The following is a 27,841-nucleotide window of genomic DNA, read 5'->3' on the forward strand; positions in this document are numbered from 1 at the left end:
CGGATCTGCTTGCCTTCCAGCCACTGCTGGAACGCTTTTAGGGCCAGATACACTGCCCTGATCTCCAGAACATTGATCTGAAGTGAGGACTCTTGCCGAGTCCACGTACCCTGAGCCCTGTGGTGGAGAAAAACTGCTCCCCACCCTGACAGACTCGCGTCCGTCGTGACCACCGCCCAGGATGGGGGTAGGAAGGATTTCCCCTTCGATAATGAAGTGGGAAGAAGCCACCACCGAAGGGAAGCTTTGGTTGACAGAGAGGGAGACGTTCCTGTCGAGGGACGTCGGCTTCCTGTCCCATTTGCGTAGGATGTCCCATTGAAGAGGACGCAGGTGAAACTGCGCGAAAGGGACTGCCTCCATTGCTGCCACCATCTTCCCCAGGAAGTGCATGAGGCGCCTCAAGGGGTGTGACTGACCTTGAAGGAGGGATTGCACCCCCGTCTGTAGTGAACGCTGCTTGTTCAGCGGAAGCTTCACTATCGCTGAGAGGGTATGAAACTCCATGCCAAGGTATGTCAGCGATTGGGCCGGTGTCAGATTTGACTTTGGAAAATTGATGATCCACCCGAAACTCTGGAGAGTCTCCAGAGTAGCGTTGAGGCTGTGCTGGCATGCCTCTTGAGAGGGTGCCTTGACCAGCAGATCGTCTAAGTAAGGGATCACCGAGTGACCCTGAGAGTGGAGGACCGCTACTACTGTAGCCATGACCTTGGTGAAAACCCGTGGGGCTGTCGCCAGGCCGAACGGCAGTGCCACGAACTGAAGGTGTTCGTCTCCTATGGCGAAGCGCAGGAAGCGCTGATGCTCTGGAGCAATCGGTACGTGGAGATAAGCATCTTTGATATCGATCGATGCAAGGAAATCTCCTTGGGACATTGAGGCGATGACAGAGCGGAGGGATTCCATCCGGAACCGCCTGGTCTTTACGGGTTTGTTGAGCAGTTTTAGGTCCAGGACCGGACGGAAAGACCCGTCCTTCTTTGGGACCACAAACAGGTTGGAGTAAAAACCGTGACCCTGTTGCTGAAGAGGAACAGGGACCACCACTCCTTCTGCCTTCAGAGTGCCCAGCGCCTGCAGAAGAGCATCGGCTCGCTCGGGAGGCGGAGATGTTCTGAAAAATCGAGTCGGAGGACGAGAGCTGAACTCTATCCTGTAACCGTGAGACAGAATGTTTCTCACCCAACGGTCTTTTACCTGTGGCAGCCAGGTGTCGCAAAAGCGGGAGAGCCTGCCACCGACCGAGGATGCGGTGTGAGGAGGCCGTAAGTCATGAGGAAGCCGCCTTGGTAGCGGCACCTCCGGCGGTCTTTTTAGAGCGTGACTTAGACCGCCATGAATCGGAGTTCCTCTGATCCTTCTGAGGCCTTTTGGACGAGGAGAATCGGGACTTGCCCGCACCCCGAAAGGACCGAAACCTCGACTGTCCCCTCCTCTGTTGGGGTATGTTTGGTTTGGCCTGGGGTAAGGATGTTTCCTTTCCCTTGGATTGTTTGATGATTTCATCCAATCTCTCACCAAACAAACGGTCGCCAGAAAATGGCAAACCGGTTAAGCACTTTTTGGAAGCCGAATCTGCCTTCCATTCCCGCAGCCACAAGGCCCTGCGTATTGCCACCGAATTGTCGGCTGCAACCGCCGTACGGCTCGCAGAGTCCAGGACAGCATTAATAGCGTAGGACGCAAATGCCGACGTTTGAGAGGTTATGGACGCCACTTGCGGCGCAGACGTACGTGTGAGTGCGTCAATTTGCGCTTGACCCGCTGAGATAGCTTGGAGTGCCCATACGGCTGCGAATGCTGGAGCAAAAGACGCGCCGATAGCTTCATAGATGGATTTCAACCAGAGCTCCATCTGTCTGTCAGTGGCATCCTTGAGAGAAGCCCCATCTTCAACTGCAACTATGGATCTAGCCGCCAGTCTGGAGATTGGAGGATCCACCTTGGGACACTGAGTCCAGCCCTTGACCACGTCAGGGGGGAAGGGATAACGTGTATCCTTAAGGCGCTTGGAAAAACGCTTATCTGGACAAGCTCGGTGTTTCTGAACTGCCTCTCTGAAGTCAGAGTGGTCCAGAAACATACTCGTACGCTTGGGAAACCTGAAACGGAATTTCTCCTGCTGAGAAGCTGACTCCTCTACTGGAGGAGCTGCGGGAGAAATATCCAACATTTGATTTATGGACGCGATAAGATCATTCACTATGGCGTCCCCATCAGGAGTATCAAGGTTGAGAGCGGCCTCAGGATCAGAATCCTGATAAGCTACCTCCGCTTCATCATACAGAGAGTCCTCCCGCTGAGACCCTGAACAATGTGATGATGTCGAGGGGATTTCCCAGCGAGCTCGCTTAGGCGGTCTGGGGCTGCGGTCCGTGTCAGAGACCTCACCCTGGGATCTATGAGACACCCCGGGAGGACATTGTTGTTCCAACAGAGGGGAACCAGGGGGCAATGATTCCACAGTGCCCCTGGTCTCAGATACCGGTCTTGACTGCAAAGCTTCTAGTATCTTAGCCATAGTCTCAGAAAGTCTTTCAGTAAAAACTGCAAACTCCGTCCCTGTCACCTGGACAGTGTTAGCAGGTGGCTCCCCCTGGGCCACCCTGAGCAGAGGCTCCAGCTGAGCAAGTGCCACAGGGGCCGAGCACTGTACACAATGAGGGTCAGTGGAACCTGCCGGTAGTGAAGCCTTACATGCGGCGCAGGCAGCATAGTAAGCCTGTGTTTTGGCACCCTTGCTTCTTGTGGACGCCATGCTGTTGTCTCCCCTGAGCAACCCAGGAGGGTATATAGCAAAAAATCAACCGTGCACCATACAGTGTAAAGTATAGCCTATAATCATATAATCTATAAGTACACTTCTGCACAAGTGGGGCCAGCACCTCAGGTGCTGCTTACCGCCCGCTCAAAGCGGTTGTGTGGTCACCAGAATCCCTGCCTGGGTCTCCCAGAGCTTGTCTCCCCTCTCCAGCGTCAGAAGAGCTGACAGGAATGGCTGCCGGCGTCCTGAGGAGAGGAGGGGGCCGTGGGCGTGCCCTAGAAAGTGCGGGAATCTGGTGCCCCACTGTGCACAGTGAGGGGGGTGGAGTATGCAAAGCATGTTCCAGCCCTCAGTGCTGATGTCCTGTACAGCGTCCCGCCCTTCCCCTGACTGGCAGGCCTGGGGGCGGGAAAAGAATGAGACTAGGCCGCAAAAGCTGGGGACTAAAGTTATAAGCGCGGCCGCCGTATAAGCGCGGTCGGCGCGGTAGTCCCCGGCGTACTAACAGTCCCAGCCGCGCCGCAGAGTAAACATGGCAGCGGCGGTCAGCGCGGTAGTCCCCAGTAAACTAACACACCCAGCCACGCTGCAGTGTGTGATGGCACAAGCGCGGTCAGCGCTGCGGTCCCCGGCGCACTAACACACCCAGCAATGCTGGAGTGTTTCTGTGCGCGGTCCCCACGGGGACACAGAGTACCTGAAAGTAGCAGGGCCATGTCCCTGACGATACTCGGCTCCTTATCCAGCAGTCCAGGAGCTGTGGATGGAGCACGGTCTCAGTGCCTGGAGACCGATTAGGATCCCACTTCACCCAGAGCCCTGAAGGGGATGGGGAAGGAAAACAGCATGTGGGCTCCAGCCGCCGTACCCGCAATGGATACCTCAACCTTAACAACACCGCCGACAAGAGTGGGGTGAGAAGGGAGCATGCTGGGGGCCCTGTTAAGGGCCCTCTTTTCTTCCATCCGACATAGTCAGCAGCTGCTGCTGACTAAGCTGTGGAGCTATGCGTGCATGTCTGCCTCCTTCGCACAAAGCATAAAAACTGAGGAGCCCGTGGGAGCACGGGGGGTGTATAGGCAGAAGGGGAGGGGCTTTACACTTTTAGTGTAATACTTTGTGTGGCCTCCGGAGGCATAGCTATACACCCCAATTGTCTGGGTCTCCCAATGGAGCGACAAAGAAAGATATTTTATTAAATTAAGCAGCAGCAGCACTCAATGTCAAGCAGCAGCTGCAAAAGCAAACAAGATTCTAGGGTGTATAAAAAGAGAGATTAGATCCAGTGATCCCAACGTATTGTTACCCCTCTATAAATCACTTGTAAGGCCACATCTAGAATATGGGATTCAGTTTTGGGCCCCACATTTTAAAAAGGACATTCAGAAGTTAGAGTCAGTTCAAAGGCGGGCAACTAGACTATTACAAGGAATGGAAGGCCTCCCATATGATGACAGGTTGGAAAAGTTAGATATGTTTAGCTTAGAAAAAAGACATCTCATAGGAGATCTCATTTATATGTATAAATACATGTGTGGTCAATATAAAAGGACTGGCACATGACTTATTTCTTCCAAAGACAATACTAAGGACCAGGGGGCACTCACTGCGAGTGGAAGAAAAGCGATTCCGACAGCTAAATAGGAAAGGGTTCTTTACAGTTAAAGCAATCAGACTGTGGAATGCCTTACCACAAGAGGTAGTAATGGCAGACACTATAACAGCTTTTATATCAGGGCTGGATGATTTCCTCAGTACACACAACATTGTTGGTTATAAATGACTTAGTGACCAAATGTAGAACTGGTGGAGGAAGGTTGAGCTAGATGGACCTAGGTCTTTTTTCAACCTGAGTAACTATGTAACTATGTAAGGAAAAACTGAAAAAAACCTATATCAATTATAACAAGGACACAACATACAGTGTATTGGATCCTTACCTGCTGTCCACTAATGGTGGCCACAGGGATAGCTGAAGCCTGAGGGAGGCCACTCTCCATTGTGACCGTCACCGGGCCAGATACCTTTGGAACAGCCGATAGGGCAGAAGGAGGGGCTGGAGCGATTGGCCGGCTAGGGATAGTTGTCTTCAAAGGCTGCTGTGGAAAGACATCGATAATGAACTACAGCGGTACCTCGCTTAACGAGTAACCCACTTAACGAGAATTTCGCTTAACAAGCAAAGCTTTCTGTAAATTTGTAACCCGCTTTACGAGAAAGCTTTGCTGTACGAGCAAAATCCTCACTGCACACACTTCCGGTTCCGTACATCCACCGCGCTCTGACCCGCACTTGCAGTCCACACAAACACACACACAAGCATGCACAAACACACACGCACGCACACACATACAGTATTATGCTCACCTTACATTCCGTTCCACCGCCAGGCTCATGGTTCTTGTAGTTCCCGGGTACATCACGGCGAACTACAAGTACCATGAGGCCGGCGGTGGAACGGAAGGTGAGTATATAATATGTGTACCTTCCGTTTCATCGCCGGTCTCCTGGGTCCTGTAATGCGCTGCTCCGCTCCACTCCAGGCATCGGCATCCATAGCGACGAAGCAGGAACTTCCTGGTTCCTGTCACCGCTACTCAAAGGCAGCGCCCTGGCCAATCAGAGGCAAGCGGCTCTGCCTTTGACGTCAGCACTCTGGCAGGAAGTTCCGCCCTCGTCGTTATGGTTACCCGATACACGGCCCGCACCGGAGGAGAACAGCAAGTCCCAGGAGACCGGCGATGGAACGGAAGGTAAGGTGAGCATATAATATGTGCGTGTGCATGTGTGTGTTTGTGTGAGTTTGTACGTGTTTGTATGCGTTTGTGTATGTGTGGAATGATAGAATAGGGGACCAGGATGGGACATTTAACACATTGTGGAACGAATTGTCAGCATTGCAATGATTTCCTATGGGAAATCTTGCTCTGCTGAACGAGTAACTTGATTAACAAGCACAGCCCCAGAACGGATTGTTCTCGTTAAGCAAGGTTCCACTGTACTTGCAAAAAAGATGCATTTGTTAGAAAACGTGTCACGTGTAGATTTCACTTTTTCTATGACAATATTTTATATTTACATACACATTAGCAATATAGTATAGGACAATGCAATCTTGTTACTTCAGACACACTAAGGCCTCGCTCACAGGTTGGTATATCTTCAAAATTTTAAAGTTAAACCAGAAGTAGAACCAAAACAAAGAAAAACAGGTACTATTGTGTAAATTAGGCAGGGTTTCAACGAGCGTATATATAATATATATTTAAAAAAATAAGAAAAAAAAGGTAGGATTGTCATCCAAAAAAGTGGGTCTATATTATTTTCTTACTTGTTATCTGTGTGCAGTCCAATTTTATTATACAGCGGGCTTTTAAGAATTTACAAAAGCATTTACAGTGTCCGCTTACAGAAATCTATCCGTAAACATCGGACGCCATGCTACGGTATCTGAGATTTTTTTTGCTCACCTATAGACTTTTATGGGCGAGTCATTGATTTCCTGAGGAAAATCTCAGCATGTTCCAATTTTTATTTTTCACACACATATATTTGATCAGTCAGAAAAAACAAACTATCATTGGCGCTGATAAATTGAATAACTCTCTTCCGAGCACTGTCAGTTTTGGGGTTTTTTTTACAGGTGGCACCCGGACCAAAAATACAGTCGCGTGAACAAATCCTTAGAGCTTTTCTGTAGAGCTTCCACTCCTGGGTTTGGCTTACAAATACTGACAAAACACTGACCAATTAGATACATGTGAATAAAGGCCTGAGTGTTTATTATTGGGTTGTCAGCTGACACTTCCTTATAAATCAGTCTCCCCCACATTATTCAGTAACCCTTGCACACAAGGGAGAAGAAAAAGATTTAAAGCTTCTGTCGCACACACTTAAAGAGCATATTCAAATACTTGACAAATATGCCACATGGCTCAGTCTGTGTTGGTATTTTCTAAAATTTTAAATGTATTTTTTTCGGCATTGTTCACATCCTATGGAAAAGCCTAAAGTAAAAAAAAAATTCCATAAGCATGATGCGTTTTAGGGGAAAAAGGATAAAAAGAAAAATTCTTAGTAGTTGGTAGAGTGTTTTATAATTTCCACACTTGACTTTCTTTACTAAAAAAAAAAAAAAAAAAAAAAAAAAAAAAAAACAAGCTTTAAATAAACCTCTCTATACCTGCTAATAAGGCATTCACCATACAATTGATAAGCTCTCTTTGAATATTAACTCCCTCCCAACATGGATATTTTTCAGTTTTGCGGTTTAGTTTTTTTCCCCCTCCTTCCAGGAATTATAAGTGTGAAGACACAGCCCTGTAAAATGTCTGCCAGGGGTTAATATTCTTAATTTAGCCAGACAACGGTCCCTTTTGGGTATTAACTAGTGTTTGTTCAGTCATTGTTTTCCACAAGACTATTGGAGCCTCCCATTGTCTGAGAATGTGACTTGCTAAATTATGGTAACTTCCCCAGCCTCTCTGTCTACCTAACTCAGATGAGAATTACCTATGAAATGCCACCCAATCAGAGCACAACCTTATTCCACCAATCCGGTGAGACCACATTCCCTGGAATGAGTGCTCTGGAGATATAAAAAAAAAAAAGGAGCCGTTGAACTCACCAGGTTCTTCTTTTGCTACATGGCTGAACTCTAGGAGTTTCGATACCGTTGGAAGACCATTACCCTGCCTAGGAACTTCGGCGCCGGCTAGGAAATCTGAAACTGGATTACATTGTGCAGGAGCAGAGCCAAGAAGCCTAGGATTCGGTTACCTGGCTACAGTCGTTGCTGTGCTTGTGAAGCTTCCTACGCTTGTCACTATCCTATTCTCGGTGGGTGCCTGGATGTTGCTGGTTTGGGGTATGTGGTACAGGAAGTTTCAAGAGCACAAATCGTCTACTCCCTGGTGAGCCAGCGGAAGGGTGAGACTCTTAGGCCGAGTGCCCACGCTGTGTACTTTTGACGCGTATTTTCAGAAATCTGCAGCAAAATCTGCATGTCCATTGTGAAGCCAGCAAGTCTATCAGAATTCAGAAGTGCTGTGTCCACGTTGCTTATTTTTCCCTTGCGTAATTGGTGCAGGAAAAAAAAAAAAAAAAAAAAGAAATCTGCACCAAATACGCAAGGGAAAAAAAGGGAATTTTGTTTACTTACCGTAAATTCCTTTTCTTCTAGCTCCTATTGGGAGACCCAGACAATTGGGTGTATAGCTTCTGCCTCCGGAGGCCACACAAAGTATTACACTTTAAAAAGTGTAACCCCTGCCCTCTGCCTATACACCCTCCCGTGGATCACGGGCTCCTTAGTTTTGGTGCAAAAGCAGGAAGGAGAAAACTTATAAATTGGTCTAGGGTAAATTCAATCCGAATGATGTTCGGATAACTGAAGACCATGAACCATAAGAACAAATCAACATCAACAACATGTGTACACAAAAGAACAACCAGCCCGAAGGGCACAGGGGTGGGTGCTGGGTCTCCCAATAGGAGCTAGAAGAAGAAGGGAATTTTGTTACTTACCGTAAATTCCTTTTCTTCTAGCTCCTATTGGGAGACCCAGACGATTGGGTGTATAGTACTGCCTCCGGAGGCCACACAAAGCATTACACTAAAAAGTGTAAGGCCCCTCCCCTTCTGGCTATACACCCCCAGTGGGATCACTGGCTCACCAGTTTTAGTGCAAAAGCAAGAAGGAGGAAAGCCAATAACTGGTTTAAACAAATTCACTCCGAAGTAACATCGGAGAACTGAAAACCATTCAACATGAACAACATGTGTACCCGAAAAACAACCAAAAATCTCGAAGGACAACAGGGCGGGTGCTGGGTCTCCCAATAGGAGCTAGAAGAAAAGGAATTTACGGTAAGTAACAAAGAAGGGAATTTTGTTACTTACCGTAAATTCCTTTTCTTCTAGCTCCTATTGGGAGACCCAGACAATTGGGTGTATAGCTTCTGCCTCCGGAGGCCACACAAAGTATTACACTTTAAAAAGTGTAACCCCTGCCCTCTGCCTATACACCCTCCCGTGGATCACGGGCTCCTTAGTTTTGGTGCAAAAGCAGGAAGGAGAAAACTTATAAATTGGTCTAGGGTAAATTCAATCCGAATGATGTTCGGATAACTGAAGACCATGAACCATAAGAACAAATCAACATCAACAACATGTGTACACAAAAGAACAACCAGCCCGAAGGGCACAGGGGTGGGTGCTGGGTCTCCCAATAGGAGCTAGAAGAAGAAGGGAATTTTGTTACTTACCGTAAATTCCTTTTCTTCTAGCTCCTATTGGGAGACCCAGACGATTGGGTGTATAGTACTGCCTCCGGAGGCCACACAAAGCATTACACTAAAAAGTGTAAGGCCCCTCCCCTTCTGGCTATACACCCCCAGTGGGATCACTGGCTCACCAGTTTTAGTGCAAAAGCAAGAAGGAGGAAAGCCAATAACTGGTTTAAACAAATTCACTCCGAAGTAACATCGGAGAACTGAAAACCATTCAACATGAACAACATGTGTACCCGAAAAACAACCAAAAATCTCGAAGGACAACAGGGCGGGTGCTGGGTCTCCCAATAGGAGCTAGAAGAAAAGGAATTTACGGTAAGTAACAAAGAAGGGAATTTTGTTACTTACCGTAAATTCCTTTTCTTCTAGCTCTTATTGGGAGACCCAGACGATTGGGGTATAGCTACTGCCTCCGGAGGCCACACAAAGCACTACACTAAAAAGTGCAAGGCCCCTCCCCTTCTGGCTATACCCCCCCGTGGTATCACGGGTTCTCCAGTTTTAGTGCCAAAGCAAGAAGGAGGAAAGCCAATAACTGGTTTAAACAAATTAACTCCGAGTAACATCGGAGAACTGAAAAACCGTTCAACATGAACAACATGTGTACCCGCAAACAACAAAAACATCCCGAAGGACAACAGGGCGGGTGCTGGGTCTCCCAATAAGAGCTAGAAGAAAAGGAATTTACGGTAAGTAACAAAATTCCCTTCTTCAGCGCTCTATTGGGAGACCCAGACGATTGGGACGTCCAAAAGCTGTCCCTGGGTGGGTAAAGAAATACCTCATGTTAGGGCTGCAAAACAGCCCTCCCCTACGGGGGTGTCACTGCCGCCTGCAGGACTCTTCTACCTAAGCTGGCATCCGCCGAAGCATAGGTATGCACCTGATAATGCTTGGTGAAAGTGTGCAGACTGGACCAGGTAGCTGCCTGGTACACTTGTTGAGCCGAAGCCTGGTGTCGTAATGCCCAGGACGCACCCACGGCTCTGGTTGAGTGGGCTTTTAGCCCTGAAGGAACCGGAAGCCCCGCAGAACGGTAGGCCTCTAGAATTGGTTCTTTGATCCATCGAGCCAGGGTGGCTTTAGAAGCCTGCAACCCCTTGCGCGACCAGCGACAAGGACAAAAAGTGCATCGGAACGGCGCATGGGCGCCGTGCGGGAAATGTAGAGTCTGAGTGCTCTCACCAGATCTAACAAACGTAAGTCCTTTTCATACCGGTGAACCGGATGAGGACAAAAGGAAGGCAAGGATATATCCTGATTAAGATGAAATGAGGATACGACCTTAGGGAGAAACTCCGGAATGGGGCGCAGCACTACCTTGTCCTGGTGGAAGACCAGGAAGGGAGCCTTGGATGACAGAGCTGCCAGCTCAGACACTCGCCGAAGCGATGTGATCGCAACGAGAAACGCCACCTTCTGTGACAGGCGAGAAAGGAAACTTCCTTCAGAGGCTCGAAAGGCGGCTTCTGGAGAGCAACTAATACCCTGTTGAGATCCCATGGATCTAACGGCCGCTTGTACGGGGGTACGATATGACAGACCCCCTGTAGGAACGTGCGCACCTTAGAAAGACGTGCTAGACGCTTCTGAAAAAACACGGATAGTGCCGAGACTTCCCCCTTAAGGAAGCCGAGCGACAAGCCCTTTTCTAACCCCGATTGCAGGAAGGAAAGAAAAGTAGGCAATGCAAATGGCCAGGGAGACACTCCCTGAGCCGAGCACCAGGTTAAGAAAATCTTCCACGTTCTGTGGTAGATCTTAGCAGAGGTGGACTTCCTAGCCTGTTTCATGGTGGCAACGACCCCTTGGGATAATCCTGAAGACGCTAGGATCCAGGACTCAATGGCCACACAGTCAGGTTCAGGGCCGCAGAATTCCGATGGAAAAACGGCCCTTGGGACAGTAAGTCTGGCCAGCCTGGTAGTGACCACGGTCGGCCGACCGTGAGATGCCACAGATCCGGGTACCACGATCTCCTCGGCCAGTCTGGGGCGACGAGTATGACGCGGCTGCAATCGGATCTGATTTTTTGCGCAGTACTCTGGGCAAGAGTGCCAGAGGTGGAAACACATATGTGAGCCGGAACTGCGACCAATCTTGCACTAAGGCGTCTGCCGCCAGAGCTCTGTGATCGCGCGATCGTGCCATAAATGCCGGGACCTTGTTGTTGTGCCGAGACGCCATTAGGTCGACGTCCGGCACCCCCCAGCGGCGACAGATTTCCTGAAACACGTCCGGGTGAAGGGACCATTCCCCTGCGTCCATACCCTGGCGACTGAGGAAGTCTGCTTCCCAGTTTTCTACGCCCGGGATGTGAACTGCGGATATGGTGGATGCTGTGTCCTCCACCCTCATGAGGATTCGCCGGACTTCCTGGAAGGCTTGCCGACTGCGCGTCCCTCCTTGGTGGTTGATGTATGCCACCGCTGTGGAGTTGTCCGACTGGATTCGGATCTGCTCTCTTTCTAGCCACTGCTGGAAAGCTAGTAGGGTAAGATACCCTGCCCCGATTTCCAGAACATTGATCTGAAGGGTGGACTCCTGCTGAGTCCACGTCCCCTGAGCCCTGTGGCAGAGACAAACTGCTCCCCACCCTGACAGACTCGTATCTGTCGTGACCACTGCCCAGGATGGGGGTAGGAAGGATCTTCACTGTGACAATGAGGTGGGAATAAGCCACCATTGCAGAGAGTCCTTGGCCGTCTGGGAAAGGGAGACTTTCCTGTCCAGGGAGGTTGACTGCCCGTCCCATTGGCGGAGAATGTCCCCTTGCAGTTGGCGCAGATGAAACTGCGCAAAGGGAACTGCCTCCATGGCTGCCACCATCTTCCCTAGGAAGTGCATGAGGCGCCTTAAGGGGTGCGACTGGCCTTGAAGGAGAGACTGCACCTCTGTTTGCAGTGAACGCTGCTTGTTCAGCGGAAGCTTCACTATCGCTGATAGAGTGTGAACTCCATGCCGAGATACGTTAGTGATTGAGTCGGTGACCGATTTGACCTTGCCAAATTGATGATCCACCCGAAAGTCTGGAGAGTCTCCAGCGTAACATTCAGGCTGCGTTGTCATGCCTCGAGGGAGGGTGCTTTGACGAGTAGATCGTCCAAGTAAGGGATCACCGGGTGTCCCTGAGAGTGCAAGACTGCTACCACTGCTGCCATGACCTTGGTGAACACCCGTGGGGCTGTCGCCAGACCGAATGGCAGAGCTACGAACTGAAGATGGTCGTCTCCTATCACAAAACGTAGAAAACGTTGGTGCTCCGTAGCAATTGGCACGTGGAGATAGGCATCTTTGATGTCTGTTGAGGCAAGGAAGTCTCCTCGAGACATTGAGGTAATGACGGATCGGAGGGATTCCATCCGGAACCGCCTGGCGTTCGCATGCTTATTGAGCAGTTTTAGGTCCAGAACAGGACGGAAGGAGCCGTCCTTTTTTGGAGCCACAAAGAGATTGGAGTACAAACCCTCGCCCTCGTTCCTGAGGGGGGACAGGGATCACCACTCCTTCTGCTCTTAGAGCGTCCACCGCCTGCAGCAGGGCATCTGCTCGGTGGGGAGGTGGGGCCGTTCTGAAGAATGGAGTCGGAGGACGAGAACAGAACACTGTCCTGTGCACGTGAGCACAATGTCCGTCACCCACCGGTCTGTGACCTGTGGCAGCTAAATGTCGCCAAAGGCGGGGGAGTCTGCCATCAACCGCGGATGCGGAGAGAGAGAGAGAGCTGAGAGTCATGAGGAGACCGCCTTGGTAGCGGTTCCTCCGGCTGCCTTCCTTGGGCGTGATTGAGCCCGGCCGGAATCTGAGCCCGTCTGAGGTTTTGTAGCCCTTTTGCACGAGGACAATTGGGACCTGCCCGAGCTTGGGAAGGACCGAAACCTCGACTGTACTTTTAGGACAGCTTTAATAGGGTAAGTCGCAGTGCAGACATTGCGGAGTTACGGACGCCTCTGCGGTACAGATGTACATGTGCTCAAGGCCAGCTGCGCAAGAACAGCTGAAAAGGTTAGGTTGCCTATACGGCTGTGAATGCCGGAGCAACCGACACGCCGATAGCCTCCTAGACAGATTTCAACCAGAGTCCATCTGTCTGTGAATGGCATCTTTAAGTGAAGCCCCATCTCCAGTGCAACTATGGCTCTAGACGCAAGCCTGGAGATTGGAGAATCCACCTTTGGACCCTGGGTCCAGCGCTTGACCACGTCAGGGGAAAAGGGATAACGTGTATCTTAAAAACGTTTGGAGAAGACGCTTATCTGGTAAGCGTGGTGTTTCTGGACTGCTTCTCTGAAGTCAGCGTGGCCAGAAAAATACTCAATATCCGTTTGAGATACTGAAAAGGGACTTCTCCTGCTGTGAAGCTGACTCCTCCACTGGGGGAGCTGAGGGAGAAAGATCCAACCTTCCATTGATGGACGCTATAGGATCATTCCGTATGGCGTTACCATCCGGTGTATCCGGATTGATAGCGATGTCAGGATCAAGGTCCTGGAGAGCTGCCTTATCATACAGAGAGTCCTCCTGGGACCCCCCCGTTCCAAATGAGGTTGGTCAGGAAGATTGCCCATGGCCTGTCTGGACTGCAAGTCTCTATCTTATGACAATATATCTGTCGAAACTGCAACTCCGTCCCTGTCCTTGGACAGGGATGACAGGTGGTTTCTTTGGCCACGACTAGTAGAGACCCCGGCAGACGAAGTGCTAGAGACCCCGGCAGACGAAGTGCTACAGGGGAGCATGCACACATGGGACGGTGTCATGAACAGCATCCCATGTAGTAAAAACAGCACTGAAAATCTGTGTTGCTTTTTTGCCGCTGCCGACTAGCCATCTAGAAGTATATAGCCAAGATTGGTGACCGTACAGTGCAATGTATAGCATACAAGCATAAAGTACAAATGAACACTGCAGCACAAGCAATACAAGCAGCATAGAAGCCTGTGCCCTGGCACCTCTGCTCTTCTGCTGCTGTAGACTAGTCATCTAGGGGAATATAGCCCAGAAGAGTGACCATACAGTGCAATGTATAGCATACAAGCACAAGTACAAATGCACACTGCAGCCCATGCAATACAAGCAGCATAGAAAAAAACCTGTGCCCCAGCACCCTTGGTTTTCTGCTGCTGTAGTCTAGCCATTCCAGGAGAATATAGCTAAGACTAGCGACTGTACAGTGCAGTGTATAGCATACAAGCATAAACACAAATGAACACTTCAGTACGTGCAATAGAAGCAGCCTAGAAAGCCTGTGCCTTAGCACACCTGCTTTCCTGCTGCTGATGTGTCGCTCTCCAAGCGGGCATATAGCGACCTATGCAGTTAAAATACACATGTACACACTGCAGTATATATTGGGGTCAGCACTATGTGTGCCGCTTACCGCCCGCCTATAAGCGGGTGTATGGTCGCCACCGTCCTGCCTGGTTGCCGAAAGTCCGAGCTCGGACTGCAGTAATGGCTGCCGGCGTCTTCCCCAGCTCGTGTGAGGAGGGGCGGGCCGTGGGCGTGCCCCAAGTCAGAGCGGGAATCCGGCGTCCGACAGTGTGCAGTGAGAGGGCTGGAGCATGTAAATAAGGCTCCAGCCCTCGGCGCTGCTGATTGCTCAGCGTCTGTCCCCTTCCCTGAGTGACAGGGAGGGGGCGGGAACGAAGCGGCACTAGGCCGCAGAAGCCGGGGACTGGATTTATAAGCGCCGCCGCCGTAAAAGCGCGGTCGGCGCCCAGTCCCCGGCGAACTACAAGTCCCAGCCGCGCCGCCGCTCCCGGAGCGTCCGGCGCGGTAGTTCCCAATACACAAAGTCACTCAGCAAAGCTGCAGTGACTGTAACCCTTTACTGTCCCCGGCGCACTAGCACACCCAGCAAGTCTGGAGTGTGCTGTGCCTGTGTGTACGGGGACACAGAGTACCTGTAATGGTGCAGGGCCATGTCCCTGAACGGTACTCCAGCTCCGTATCCAGCAGGTTCAAATGGGTCTGTGGATGGAGCCCGGCGTCAGAGCTTTGAGGCCGGCAGGATCCCACTTCCTCAGAGCCCCCCAGGGGGATGTGGAAGGAAAGCAGCATGTGGGCTCCAGCCTCCGTACCAGCAATAGGTACCTCAACCTTACAACACCATCAACGGGTGAGAAGGGAGCATGCTGGGGGCCCTATATGGGCCCTCTTTTCTTCCATCCGAAATAGTCAGCAGCTACTGCTGACTAAAATCTGTGGAGCTATGCATGGATGTCTGACCTCCTTCGCACAAAGCTTGAAAACTGGAGAACCCGTGATACCACGGGGGGGTATAGCCAGAAGGGGAGGGGCCTTGCACTTTTTAGTGTAGTGCTTTGTGTGGCCTCCGGAGGCAGTAGCTATACCCCAATCGTCTGGGTCTCCCAATAGAGCGCTGAAGAAATTCCCTTCTTCTTCGGCGCTCCATTGGGAGACCCAGACGATTGGGACGTCCAAAAGCTGTCCCTGGGTGGGTAAAGAAATACCTCATGTTAGAGCTGTAAAACAGCCCTTCCCTACAAGGAGGCAACCGCCGCCTGCAGGACTCTTCTACCTAAGCTGGCATCCGCCTAAGCGTAGGTATGCACCTGACAATGCTTGGTGAAAGTGTGCAGACTCGACCAGGTAGCTGCCTGGCACACCTGCTGAGCCGTAGCCTGGTGCCGTAATGCCTAGGGCGCAACCACGGCTCTGGTAAAATGGGCTTTCAGCCCTGATGGAACCGGAAGCCCAGCAGAACAGTAGGCTTCAAGAATTGGTTCCTTGATCCATCGAGCCAGGGTGGATTTGGAAGCCTGCGACTCTTTACGCTGATTAGCGACAAGCACAGAGAGTGCATCCGAGCGGCGCAGAGGCGCCGTGCGGGAAATGTAGATTCTGAGTGCTCTCACCAGATCCAACAAATGCAAATCCATTTCATATCGATGAAATGGATGAGGCAAAAGGAAGGTAAGGAGATATCCTGATTGAGATGAAAGGGGGATACCACCTTAGGGAGAACTCCGGAATCGGGCGCAGCACTGCCTTGCCTTGGTGAAACACCAGGAAGGAAGCTTTTGGATGACAGCGCTGCTAGCTCGGACCCTCTCCTAAGAGACGTGACCGCTACCAGAAAGGCCTCTTTCTGGGAAAGTCGAGAGAGTGAAACATCTCTCAGAGGCTCGAAGGGCGGCTTCTGGAGAGCAATTAGTACCCTGTTCAGATCCCATGGGTCCAACGGCCGTTTGTACAGAGGGACAATGTGACAAACCTCCTGCAGGAACGTGTGTACCTGAGGAAGTGGTGCTAGGCGCTTCTGAAGAATACAGATAGCGCTGAGACTTGTCCTTTGAGGGAGCCGAGTGACAACCTTTTTCCAAACCAGAATGCAGGAAGGAAGGAAAAGTAGGGAATGCAAATGGGCAGGGAGACACTCCCTGAGCAGAGCATTAAGAGAAGAATATCCTCCACATCCTGTGGTAGATCTTGGCAGACGTCGGTTTTCTAGTCTGTCTCATGGTGGCAATGACGTCCTGAGATAATCCTGAAGACGCTAGGATTCAGGACTCAAAGGCCATACCGTCAGGTTCAGGGCCGTAGAATTCAGATGGAAAAAACGGCCCTTGGGACAGTAAGTGTGGTCGGGCTGGTAGTGCCCACGGTTGGCAGACCGTGAGATGCCACAGATCCGGGGACTACGACCTCCTCGGCCAGTCTGTGGCGATGAGGATGGCGCGGCGGCAAACGGACCTGATGTTGCGTAGCCCTCTGGGCAGCAGTGTCAGAGGGGGAAACACATAGGTAGCTGGAACTGCGACCAAACCTGAACTAAGGCGTCTGCCGCCAGAGCTCTTTGATCGTGATACCGCGCCATGAAAATCGGAACCTTGTTGTTGTGCCGAGACGCTATTAGGTCGACGTTCAGCATCCCCCAGCGTTGACAGATTTCCTGAAAACCGTCCGGGTGAAGATACCCTTCCCCTGCGTCCATACCCTGGCAACTGAGGAAGTCTGCTTCCCAGTTTTCTGCGCCCGGGATGTGAACTGCGGATATGGTGGATGCTCTGTCTTCCACCCCCATCAGACTCCGCCGGACTTCCTGGGAGGCTTGCCGACTGCGTGTTCCGCCTTGGTGGTAGATGTATGCCACCGCTGTGGAGTTGTCCGACTGAATTCGGATGTGTGTGCTTTCCAGCCACGGCTGGAAGGCTTGCAGGGCAAGATACACTGCCCAGATTTCCAGCACATTGATTTGAAGGATGGACTCCTCTGAAGAGAGTCCTTGACCGTCTGAGAAGGGGGACGTTCCTTCTAGGGACGTCGACTTCCCGTCCCATTGGCAAAGAATGCCACATTGGAGTGGACGCAGATGAAACTGCGCGAAAGTGACTGCCTCTGCATGAGTCGTGTTAAGGGGTGTGACTGGCCATGAAGGAGAGACTGCACCCCCGTCTGTAGTGAACGTGTCCAGCGGAAGCTTCACTATCGCTGAGGGAGCGTGACACTCCATGCCCAGATATGTCAGCGATTAGGTCGGTGTCAGATTTAACCTTGAGAAGATGATGATCCACCCGAAACTCTGGAGAGTCTCCAGCGCTACGCTCAGGCTGTGTTGGCATGCCTCTTGAGAGGGTGCCTTGACCAGTCGACCGTCCAAGGAAGGATCACCGAGTGACCCTGAGAGTGCAGGACTGCTCCCACTGCTGCCCTGAACTTGGTGAAAACCCGTAGGGCTGTCGCCAGACCGAAGGGCAGGGTTACGAACTGAAGATGCTCGTCTTCAATAACGAAACGTAGCAAACGTTGGTGCTCTGGAGCAATCGGCACGTGGAGATAAGCATCCTGTGTCTATTGATGCTAGGAAATCTCCTTGAGACATTGAGGCAATGACGGAGCGGAGGGATGCCATCCGGAACCGCCTGGCCTTCACGTGCTTGTTGAGCAGTTTTAGGTCCCCCACAATCAGATTGGAGGAAAAAACGTGTCTTGTTCCTGAAGAGGAACAGGAATTACCACTCATCCGGCCTGCAGAAGAGCATCGGCTCGGTGGGTAGGTGGGGAAGTTCTGAAGAATCGAGCCGGAGGCCGAGAACAGAACTCTATCCTGTACACGTGAGACACAATGACTCTCACCCACCGGTCTGTGACCTGTGGCAGCTAAATGTCGCCAAGGCGAGAGAGTCTGCCACCAACCGCGGATGCGGAGAGAGAGAGCTTAAAGTCATGAGGAGACCGCCTTGGAAGCGGTTCCTCTGGCTGCCTTCCTTGGGCGTGATTGAGCCCGCCTGGAATCTGAGCCCCTCTGAGCCTTTTGAGCCCTTTTGGACTAGGACAATTTGGACCTGCCCGAGCCTGGGAAGGACCGAAACCTCGACTGTCTCTCTCGGACAGCATTAATAGGGTAAGTCGCAATGCAGACATTGCGAGGATAAGGACGCTACCTGCGGCACAGATGTACCTGTGCTCAAGACCAGCTGCGCAAGACCAGCTGACATAGCTTAGAGTGCCCATACGGCTGCGAATGCCGGAGCAACCGACACGCCGATAGCTTCATAGACAGATTTCAACCAGAGGTCCATCTGTCTGTCAATGGCATCTTTAAGTGAAGTCCCATCTCCACTGCAACTATGGATCTAGCCGCAAGCCTGGAGATTGGGGGATCCACCTTTGGACCCTGGGTCCAGCGCCTGACCACGTCAGGGGGAAAGGGATAACATGTATCCTTAATACATTTGGAGAAACGCTTATCTGGTAAGCGTGGTGATTCTGCACTGCTTCTCTGAAGTCAGCGTGGCCAGAAAAGTACTCAATGTACGCTTGAGATACTGAAATGGGATTTCTCCTGCTGGGAAGCTGACTCCTCCACTGAAGGGGCTGGGGGAGAGATATCCAACATGCCATTGCTGGACGCTATAAGATCAGTCACCATGGCGTCACCATCCGGTGTATCCGGATTGAGAGCGGTGTCAGGATCAAAGTCCTGATCAGCTACGTCTGCCTCATCATACAGAGAGTCCTCTGCTGTGACCCTGACTAGTGATGAGGCCGAGTGCCGCTCCCAGCGAGCTCGCTTAGGCTGTCTGGGACTGCCGTCCGTGTCAGAGCCTTCACCCTGGAATGCCTGGGACCCCCCCGGAGCACTGAGTTTGTTCCAAATGAGGGTGGCCAGGGAGCAATGATCAAGATTGCCCATGGCCTGTCTGGACTGCAAGTCACTATCCCATGACAATCTATCAACCGAAACTGCAACACCGTCCCTGTCCATGGACAGGGTTCACAGGTGGTTCCTTTGGCCACCTCTAGTAGAGACCCCGGCTGACCAAGTGCTACAGGGGAGCATTGCACACAACGGGGGTCAGTGGAACCTGCCGGTGGAACAGTATCACATGCAGTAAAAGCAGCATAGAAAGCCTGTGTTGCTTTTTTGCTGCTGTAGTCTAGCCATCTAGGAGCATATAGCCGAGAATAGCGACCGTACAGTGCAATGTATAGCATACAAGCATAAAGTACAAATGAGCACTTCAGCACATGCAATATGAGCAGCTTAGAAAGCCTGTGCCTTAGCACCTTTGCTTTTTTGCTGCTGTAGTCTAGCCATCTAGGAGCATATAGCCAAGAATAGCGACCGTACAGTGCAATGTATCGCATACAAGCATAAGTACAAATGAACACTTCAGCACATGCAATACAAGCAGCCTAGAAAAACTGTGCCTTAGCACCTTTGCTTTTTTGCTGCTGTAGTCTAGCCATTCTAGGAGAATATAGCCAAGAATAGCGACCGTACAGTGCAATGTATAGCATACAAGCATAAGTACAAATGAACACTTCAGCACATGCAATACAAGCAGCATAGAAAGCCTGTGCTTTAGCACCCTTGCTTTTTTGCTGCTGTTGTCTCGCCATCTAAGAGGGCATATAGCCAAAAATAGCGACCTACAGTGCAGTGTAAGCATAAAATACAAATGGACACAACGGTATTTAGTGGGGTCAGCACTTCAGGTGCTGCTTACCGCCCGCCTATAGGCGGGTGTGTGGTCGTCAGAGTCCTGTGACTGGCTGCCAGCTCGGACTGCAGGAATGGCTGCCGGCGTCCTTCTCCAGCTCGTGTGACGAGGGGCGGGCCGTGGGCGTGCCCCAGGCAAGAGCGGGAAACCGGCGTCCCACTGTGTCCAGTGAAGGGGGCTGGAGAATGCAAAGCAGACTCCAGCCCTCGGCGCTGACTTTCTGTACAGCGTCCCGCCTCTCCCCTGACTGGCAGGGCTGGGGGCGGGAACGAAACAAAAACTAGGCCGCAAAGCCGGGGACTCGAGTAATAAGCGCGGCCGTCCTATGTGCACGGCCAGCGCGGAGTCCCCGGCGCACCACAAGTCCCAGCCGCGCCACAGTGTAAAAACACCTAGCAGCGGCCCGGCGCGGCAGTTCCCAATACATAAATTCACACAGCAAAGCTGCCGTGAATAATAGCACGAGCGCTCCGCGCTGTTGTCCCCGGCGCACTAGCACTCCCAGCAATGCTGGTGTGTGTGTGCGCGATGTGTACGGGGACACAGAGTACCTTAATGTAGCAGGGCCCTGTCCCTGACGATACTCAGCTCCATATCCAGCAGGTTCTCTGGGTCTGTGGATGGAGCCCGGTCTCAGTGCCTGGAGACCTGTAAGATCCCACTTCACCCAGAGCCCTGAGGGGGGATGGGGAAGGAAAACAGCATGTGGGCTCCAGCCTCCGTACCCGCAATGGGTACCTCAACCTTAACAAACACCCGACAAAAGTGGGGTGAGAAGGGAGCATGCTGGGGGCCCCATATGGGCCCACTTTTCTTCCATCCGACATAGTCAGCAGCTGCTGCTGACTAAAAACAGTGGAGCTATGCGTGGATGTCTGACCTCCTTCGCACAAAGCAGAAAACTGGTGAGCCAGTGATCCCACTGGGGGTGTATAGCCAGAAGGGGAGGGGCCTTACACTTTTTAGTGTAATGCTTTGTGTGGCCTCCGGAGGCAGTACTATACACCCAATCGTCTGGGTCTCCCAATGGAGCGCCGAAGAAAAGGAATTTACGGTAAGTAAACAAAATTCCCTTTTTCTTTGTCGCTCCATTGGGAGACCCAGACAATTGGGACGTCCAAGAGCAGTCCCTGGGTGGGTAAAAGAATACCTCAATAAAAGGAGCCGAAAACGGCCCCCTCTTACAGGTGGGCAACCGCCGCCTGGAGGACTCGCCTACCTAGACTGGCGTCTGCCGAAGCATAGGCATGCACTTGATAGTGCTTCGTGAAAGTGTGCAGACTAGACCACGTAGCTGCCTGACACACCTGCTGAGCCGTCGCCCGGTGCCGCAAAGCCCAGGACGCACCTACGGCTCTGGTAGAATGGGCTTTCAACCCTGAAGGAAGTGGAAGCCCAGAAGAACGGTAGGCCTCAAGAATCGGTTCCTTGATCCACCGAGCCAAGGTTGACTTGGAGGCCTGAGAGCCCTTACGCTGGCCAGCGACAAGGACAAAGAGCGCGTCTGAACGGCGCAGGGGTGCCGTGCGAGACACGTAGAACCGGAGTGCTCTCACTAGATCCAAAGAGTGCAAATCCTTTTCACACTGGTGAATTGGATTAGGGCAAAAGGAAAGCAAGGAGATATCCTGATTTAGATGAAAAGGGGATACCACCTTAGGGAGAAATTCCGGGACAGGACGCAGAACCACCTTATCCTGGTGAAAAACCAGGAAGGGGGCTTTGCATGACAGCGCTGCAAGCTCAGACACTCTCCGAAGTGATGTGACCGCCACCAGGAAGGCCACCTTCTGAGAAAGACAGGAGAGAGAGACATCCCGCAGCGGCTCAAAAGGCGGCTTTTGAAGAGCCGTCAGAACCCTGTTAAGATCCCAAGGTTCCAACGGACGTTTGTAAGATGGGACCATGTGGCAAACCCCCTGCAGGAACGTGCGGACCTGCGGAAGCCTGGCTAGACGCTTTTGAAAAAACAGCGCCGACACTTGGCCCTTGAGAGAGCCGAGGGACAAAGCCTTGTCCATTCCAGATTGTAGGAATGAAAGAAATGTGGGTAAAGCAAACGGCCATGGAGGAAAACCGTTATCAGAGCACCAGGATAAGAAGATTTGCCAAGACCTGTAATAGATTTTGGCGGACGTGGGCTTCCTGGCTTGTCTCATGGTGGCAATGACATCCTGAGATAACCCTGAAGACACTAGGAGCCAGGACTCAATGGCCACACAGTCAGGTTGAGGGCCACAGAATTCAGATGGAAAAACGGCCCTTGTGACAGCAAGTCTGGGCGGTCTGGAAGCGCCCACGGTTGACCCACCGTGAGATGCCACAGATCCGGATACCACGACCGCCTCGGCCAGTCTGGAGCGACGAGAATGGCGCGACGGCAGTCGGACCGGATCTTGCGTATTACTCTGGGCAGCATCGCCAGAGGGGGAAACACATATGGCAGTCGAAACTGCGACCAATCCTGGACCAGAGTGTCCGCTGCCAGAGCTCTGTGATCCTGAGACCGTGCCATGAAGGCCGGGACCTTGTTGTTGTGTCGTGACGCCATGAGATCGACGTCCGGCGTTCCCCAGCGGCGACAGATCTCTCGAAACACGTCTGGGTGAAGAGACCATTCCCTCGCGTCCATGCCCTGACGACTGAGAAAATCTGCTTCCCAGTTTTCCACGCCCGGGATGTGAACTGCGGAGATGGTGGAGCCTGTGACTTCCACCCACTGCAGAATCCGCCCGACCTCCTGGAAGGCTTGACGACTGCGAGTGCCGCCTTGGTGGTTGATGTAGGCGACGGCAGTGGCGTTGTCCGACTGGATTCAGATCTGCCTGCCCTCCAGCCACCGATTGAAAGCCAATAGGGCTAGATATACTGCCCTTATCTCCAGAATATTGATCTGAAGGGACGATTCTATTGGAGTCCAGGTTCCTTGAGCCCTGTGGTGGAGAAAAACCGCTCCCCAACCTGACAGGCTCGCGTCCGTGGTGACCACGGCCCAGGTTGGGGGGAGGAAGGATTTTCCCCGAGACAGATGTGGGTAGAAGCCACCACTGAAGTGATGTTTTGGTTGCAAGTGAAAGAAATGTTCTTGTCGAGGGAAGCCGAACTCTTGTCCCATTTGCGAAGAATGTCCCATTGGAGTGGCCGTAGATGGAATTGCGCGAACGGCACTGCCTCTATAGCTGCAACCATCTTCCCCAGGAAGTGGATGAGGTGCCTCAAGGGGTGTGACTGACTCCGAAGAAGTGACTGCACCCCCGCCTGCAGAGAAAGCTGTTTGTCCCACGGTAGCTTGACTAACGCTGGAAGGGTATGAAACTCCATCCCGAGGGAAGTCAGTGATTGGGTCGGCGTCAACTTGGATTTCGGGAAATTGATGATCCACCCGAACTGCTGGAGAGTCGCCAGAGTGACGGTAAGACTTCGTTGACACGCCACCCGAGAAGGGGCCCTGACTAGGAGATCGTCCAAGTATGGGATCACCGAGTGGCCCTGAGAGTGCAGGACCGCCACGACGGATGCCATGACTTTGGTGAAGACCCGTGGGGCTGTCGCCAGGCCGAAGGGCAATGCGACGAACTGGAGGTGTTCGTCCCCGATGGCGAAACGCAGGAAACGTTGATGTTCGGGTGCGATCGGCACATGGAGATAAGCATCCTTGATGTCGATCGATGCTAGGAAGTCTCCTTGTGACATCGAGGCGATGACCGAGTGGAGAGATTCCATCTGAAACCGTCTGGTTCTCACATGTCTGTTGAGCAGCTTGAGGTCCAGAACGGGACGGAATGACCCGTCCTTTTTTGGCACCAAGAGAGATCCAACACCTGGTTGATGGACGAAATAAGATCATTTACTAAGGCGTCCCCCTCAGGGGTATCAAGGTTGAGGGCGAAGTCAGGGTCAGAGCCCTGAGCTCCCACGTCCGCCTCGTCATCCTGAGAGTCCTCAAGCTGAGATCCAGAGCAGCGTGAGGAGGCCGGGGAAGAGTCCCAGCGAGGCCGCTTAGCCGGTCTGGGACTGCGATCCGGGCAGGAGTCCTCCGCCTGGGACCTAGGGGCTATCCTGGGAGCGCGCTGCGGCGCGGACCGAGAAGGCCCTGGAGGAGACAAACTAACAGGGGCCGGGGCCTGTGAAGAGCCCGGTCTGGACTGCAATGCCTCAAGGAGCTTAGATGACCATTTGTCCATAGACTGTGCAATGGATTGAGAAAGTGACAGAGTTTCTCCGCGAAAGAGTCCAATGACGGTGACTCTGTCCCTGCAGCCTGCTCAGGAGGAGCAGGGGGATCTACATGAGCCGAGGGGCCCACAAGTGCCCTAGGATCTGGCTGAGCAAGCGTGGCAGGAGTCGAGCATTGATCACAGTGAGGGTAGGTGGATCCCGCAGGCAACATAGCCCCACAAGAGGTACAGGCTGCGAAAAAAACCTGTGCCTTAGTGGCTTTGCTCCTTGTGGACGACATGCTGTAAGCAATAAGTGTCCCTTAGGAGAGCGACCACTGAGGGTATATGGGAAAGGGTTATACAGCCGTTCCGAAAAGATCATATCATATATCTATATCTATATATCTCTATCTCTATCTATATCTATAACGGCACCCTAGGGGAACCAGCACCGGGTGACCGGTGTGGCTTACCAATCGCTGGTGTCCTCCAGATTCCCTGTCGTGGGTCCCCCGGAGCTGTAGAGCTGTGCAGCTGCAGCATACACCGGCAGAATGCCAAACATGGCCGCCGGAGCTCTCAAGGGGGGAGTGGAGCCATGGGCGGCGCCGGCAAAGAAGGGAATTTTGTTTACTTACCGTAAATTCCTTTTCTTCTAGCTCTAATTGGGAGACCCAGACAATTGGGTGTATAGGCTATGCCTCCGGAGGCCGCACAAAGTATTACACTTAAAAGTGTTAAGCCCCTCCCCTTCTGCCTATACACCCCCCGTGCTCCCACGGGCTCCTCAGTTTTGGTGCAAAAGCAAGAAGGAGGAAAAAGAATTATAAACTGGTTTAAAGTAACTTCAATCCGAAGGAATATCGGAGAACTGAAACCATTCAACATGAACAACATGTGTACACAAAAAAACAGGGGCGGGTGCTGGGTCTCCCAATTGGAGCTAGAAGAAAAGGAATTTACGGTAAGTAAACAAAATTCCCTTCTTTGTCGCTCTATTGGGAGACCCAGACAATTGGGACGTCCAAAAGCAGTCCCTGGGTGGGTAAAATAATACCTCGTAAGAGAGCCGTAAAAACGGCCTCTTCCTACAGGTGGGCAACCGCCGCCTGAAGGACTCGTCTACCTAGGCTGGCATCCGCCGAAGCATAGGTATGCACCTGATAGTGCTTCGTGAAAGTGTGCAGGCTCGACCAGGTAGCCGCCTGACACACCTGCTGAGCCGTAGCCTGGTGCCTCAAAGCCCAGGACGCGCCCACGGCTCTGGTAGAATGGGCCTTCAGCCCTGAGGGAACCGGAAGCCCAGCCGAACGGTAAGCTTCGATAATTGGCTCCTTGATCCACCGAGCCAGGGTTGATTTGGAAGCCTGTGACCCTTTACGCTGGCCAGCGACAAGGACAAAGAGTGCATCCGAGCGGCGCAGGGGCGCCGTACGAGAAATGTAGAGTCTGAGTGCTCTCACCAGATCTAACAAGTGCAAATCCTTTTCACATTGGTGAACTGGATGAGGACAAAAAGAAGGTAAGGAGATATCCTGATTGAGATGAAAGGGGGATACCACCTTAGGGAGAAATTCCGGAACCGGACGCAGAACCACCTTGTCCTGGTGAAACACCAGGAAAGGAGCTTTGCATGACAGTGCAGCTAGCTCAGACACTCTGCGAAGTGAAGTGACTGCTACTAGAAAAACCACTTTCTGCGAAAGGCGTGAGAGAGAAATATCCCTCATTGGCTCGAATGGTGGTTTCTGAAGAACCATCAGCACCCTGTTCAGATCCCAGGGTTCTAACGGCCGCTTGTAAGGAGGAACGATGTGACGAACCCCCTGCAGGAACGTGCGTACCTGTGGAAGTCTGGCTAGGCGCTTCTGGAAACAACACAGAGAGCGCTGAGACTTGTCCCTTAAGGGAGCCGAGCGACAAACCCTTTTCCAGTCCAGATTGAAGGAAGGACAGAAAAGTGGGCAAGGCCAAAGGCCAGGGAGAAAAACCCCCAGCAGAGCATCATGACAGGAAAATTTTCCACGTCCTGTGGTAGATCTTGGCGGACGTTTGTTTCCTAACCTGTCTCATAGTGGCAATGACCTCTTGAGATAATCCTGAAGACGCTAAGATCCAGGACTCAATGGCCACAGTGTCAGGTTGAGGGCCGCAGAATTCAAATGGAAAAAACGGCCCTTGAGACAGCAAGTCTGGTCGGTCTGGTAGTGCCCACGTTTGGCCGACCGTGAGATGCCACAGATCCGGGTACCACGACCTCCTCGGCCAGTCTGGAGTGACGAGGATGGCGCGGCGGCAGTCGGCCCTGATCGTGCGTAACACTCTGGGCAACAGTGCCAGCGGAGGAAACACATGAGAGTTGAAACTGCGACCAATCCCGAACTAAGGCGTCTGCCGCCAGAGCTCTGTGATCGTGAGATCGTGCCATGAATGCCGTGACCTTGTTGTTGTGCCGGGACGCCATTAGGTCGACTTCCGGCCTCCCCCAGCGGCAACAGATCTCCTGAAACACGTCCGGGTGAAGGGACCATTCCCCTGCGTCCATGCCCTGGCGACTGAGAAAGTCTGCTTCCCAGTTTTCGACGCCCGGGATGTGAACTGCGGAGATGGTGGAGGCCGTGGCTTCCACCCACATCAAAATCCGCCGGACTTCCTGGAAGGCTTGCCGACTGCGTGTTCCGCCTTGGTGGTTGATGTAAGCCACCACTGTGGAGTTGTCCAACTGAATTCGGATCTGCTTGCCTTCCAGCCACTGCTGGAACACTTTTAGGGCAAGATACACTGCCCTGATCTCCAGAACATTGATCTGAAGCGAGGACTCTTGCTGAGTCCACGTACCCTGAGCCCTGTGGCGGAGAAAGACTGCTCCCCACCCTGACAGACTCGCGTCCGTCGTGACCACCTCCCAGGATGGGGGTAGGAAGGATTTCCCATGCGATAAAGAAGTGGGAAGAAAGCCACCCCCGAAGGGAAGCTTTGGTTAGGATGTCCCAATGAAGAGGACGCAGGTGAAACTGCGCGAAAGGGACTGCCTCCATTGCTGCCACCATCTTCCCCAGGAAGTGCATGAGGCCCCTCAAGGTGTGTGCCTGACCTTGAAGGAGAGATTGCACCCCTTTCTGTAGTGAACGCTGCTTGATCAGCGGAAGCTTCACTATCGCTGATAGGGTATGAAACTCCATGCCAAGATATGTCAGCGATTGGGCTGGTGTCAGATTTGACTTTGGAAAATTGATGATCCACCCGAAACTCTGGAGAGCCTCCAGAGAAGCGTCGGGGCTGTGTTGGCATGCCTCTTGAGAGGGTGCCTTGATCAGCAGATCGTCCAAGTAAGGGATCACCGAGTGACCCTGAGAGTGGAGGACCGCTACTACGGGAGCCCTAACCTTGGTGAAAACCCGTGGGGCTGTAGCCAGGCCGAACTGCAGTGCCACGAACTGCAGGTGTTCGTCTCCTATGGTGAAGCGCAAGAAGCGTTGGTGCTCTGGAGCAACCGGTACGTGGAGATAAGCATCTTCGATATCGATCGATGCAAGGAAATCTCCTGGGGACATTGAGGCGATGACGGAGCGGAGGGATTCCATCCGGAACCACCTGGTCTTTACGTGTTTGTTGAGCAGTTACGGGTCCAGGAAAGGACGGAAAGAT

General features: G+C 52.3%; 1 protein-coding gene across 7 annotated transcripts in view; it reads right to left on the bottom strand.

The window, feature by feature from the left end:
• The window catches only part of SAP130 (Sin3A associated protein 130), a 123,190-nt gene that overhangs the window by 48,454 nt on the left and 46,895 nt on the right, over nt 1-27,841 (bottom strand). For 5 of the 7 annotated variants that reach the window (XM_075340836.1, XM_075340834.1, XM_075340831.1 and 2 more), the window contains exon 4: nt 4,708-4,866. In XM_075340836.1, coding sequence (XP_075196951.1) covers nt 4,708-4,866 — 159 coding nt within the window. The remainder of the gene's footprint in view (nt 1-4,707; nt 4,867-27,841) is intronic. The other 2 variants (XM_075340835.1, XM_075340833.1) reach the window with 1 other exon arrangement.

The sequence above is a fragment of the Anomaloglossus baeobatrachus genome, chromosome 3 (genome assembly GCF_048569485.1).
Source record: "Anomaloglossus baeobatrachus isolate aAnoBae1 chromosome 3, aAnoBae1.hap1, whole genome shotgun sequence".
Classification (NCBI taxonomy): domain Eukaryota; kingdom Metazoa; phylum Chordata; class Amphibia; order Anura; family Aromobatidae; genus Anomaloglossus; species Anomaloglossus baeobatrachus.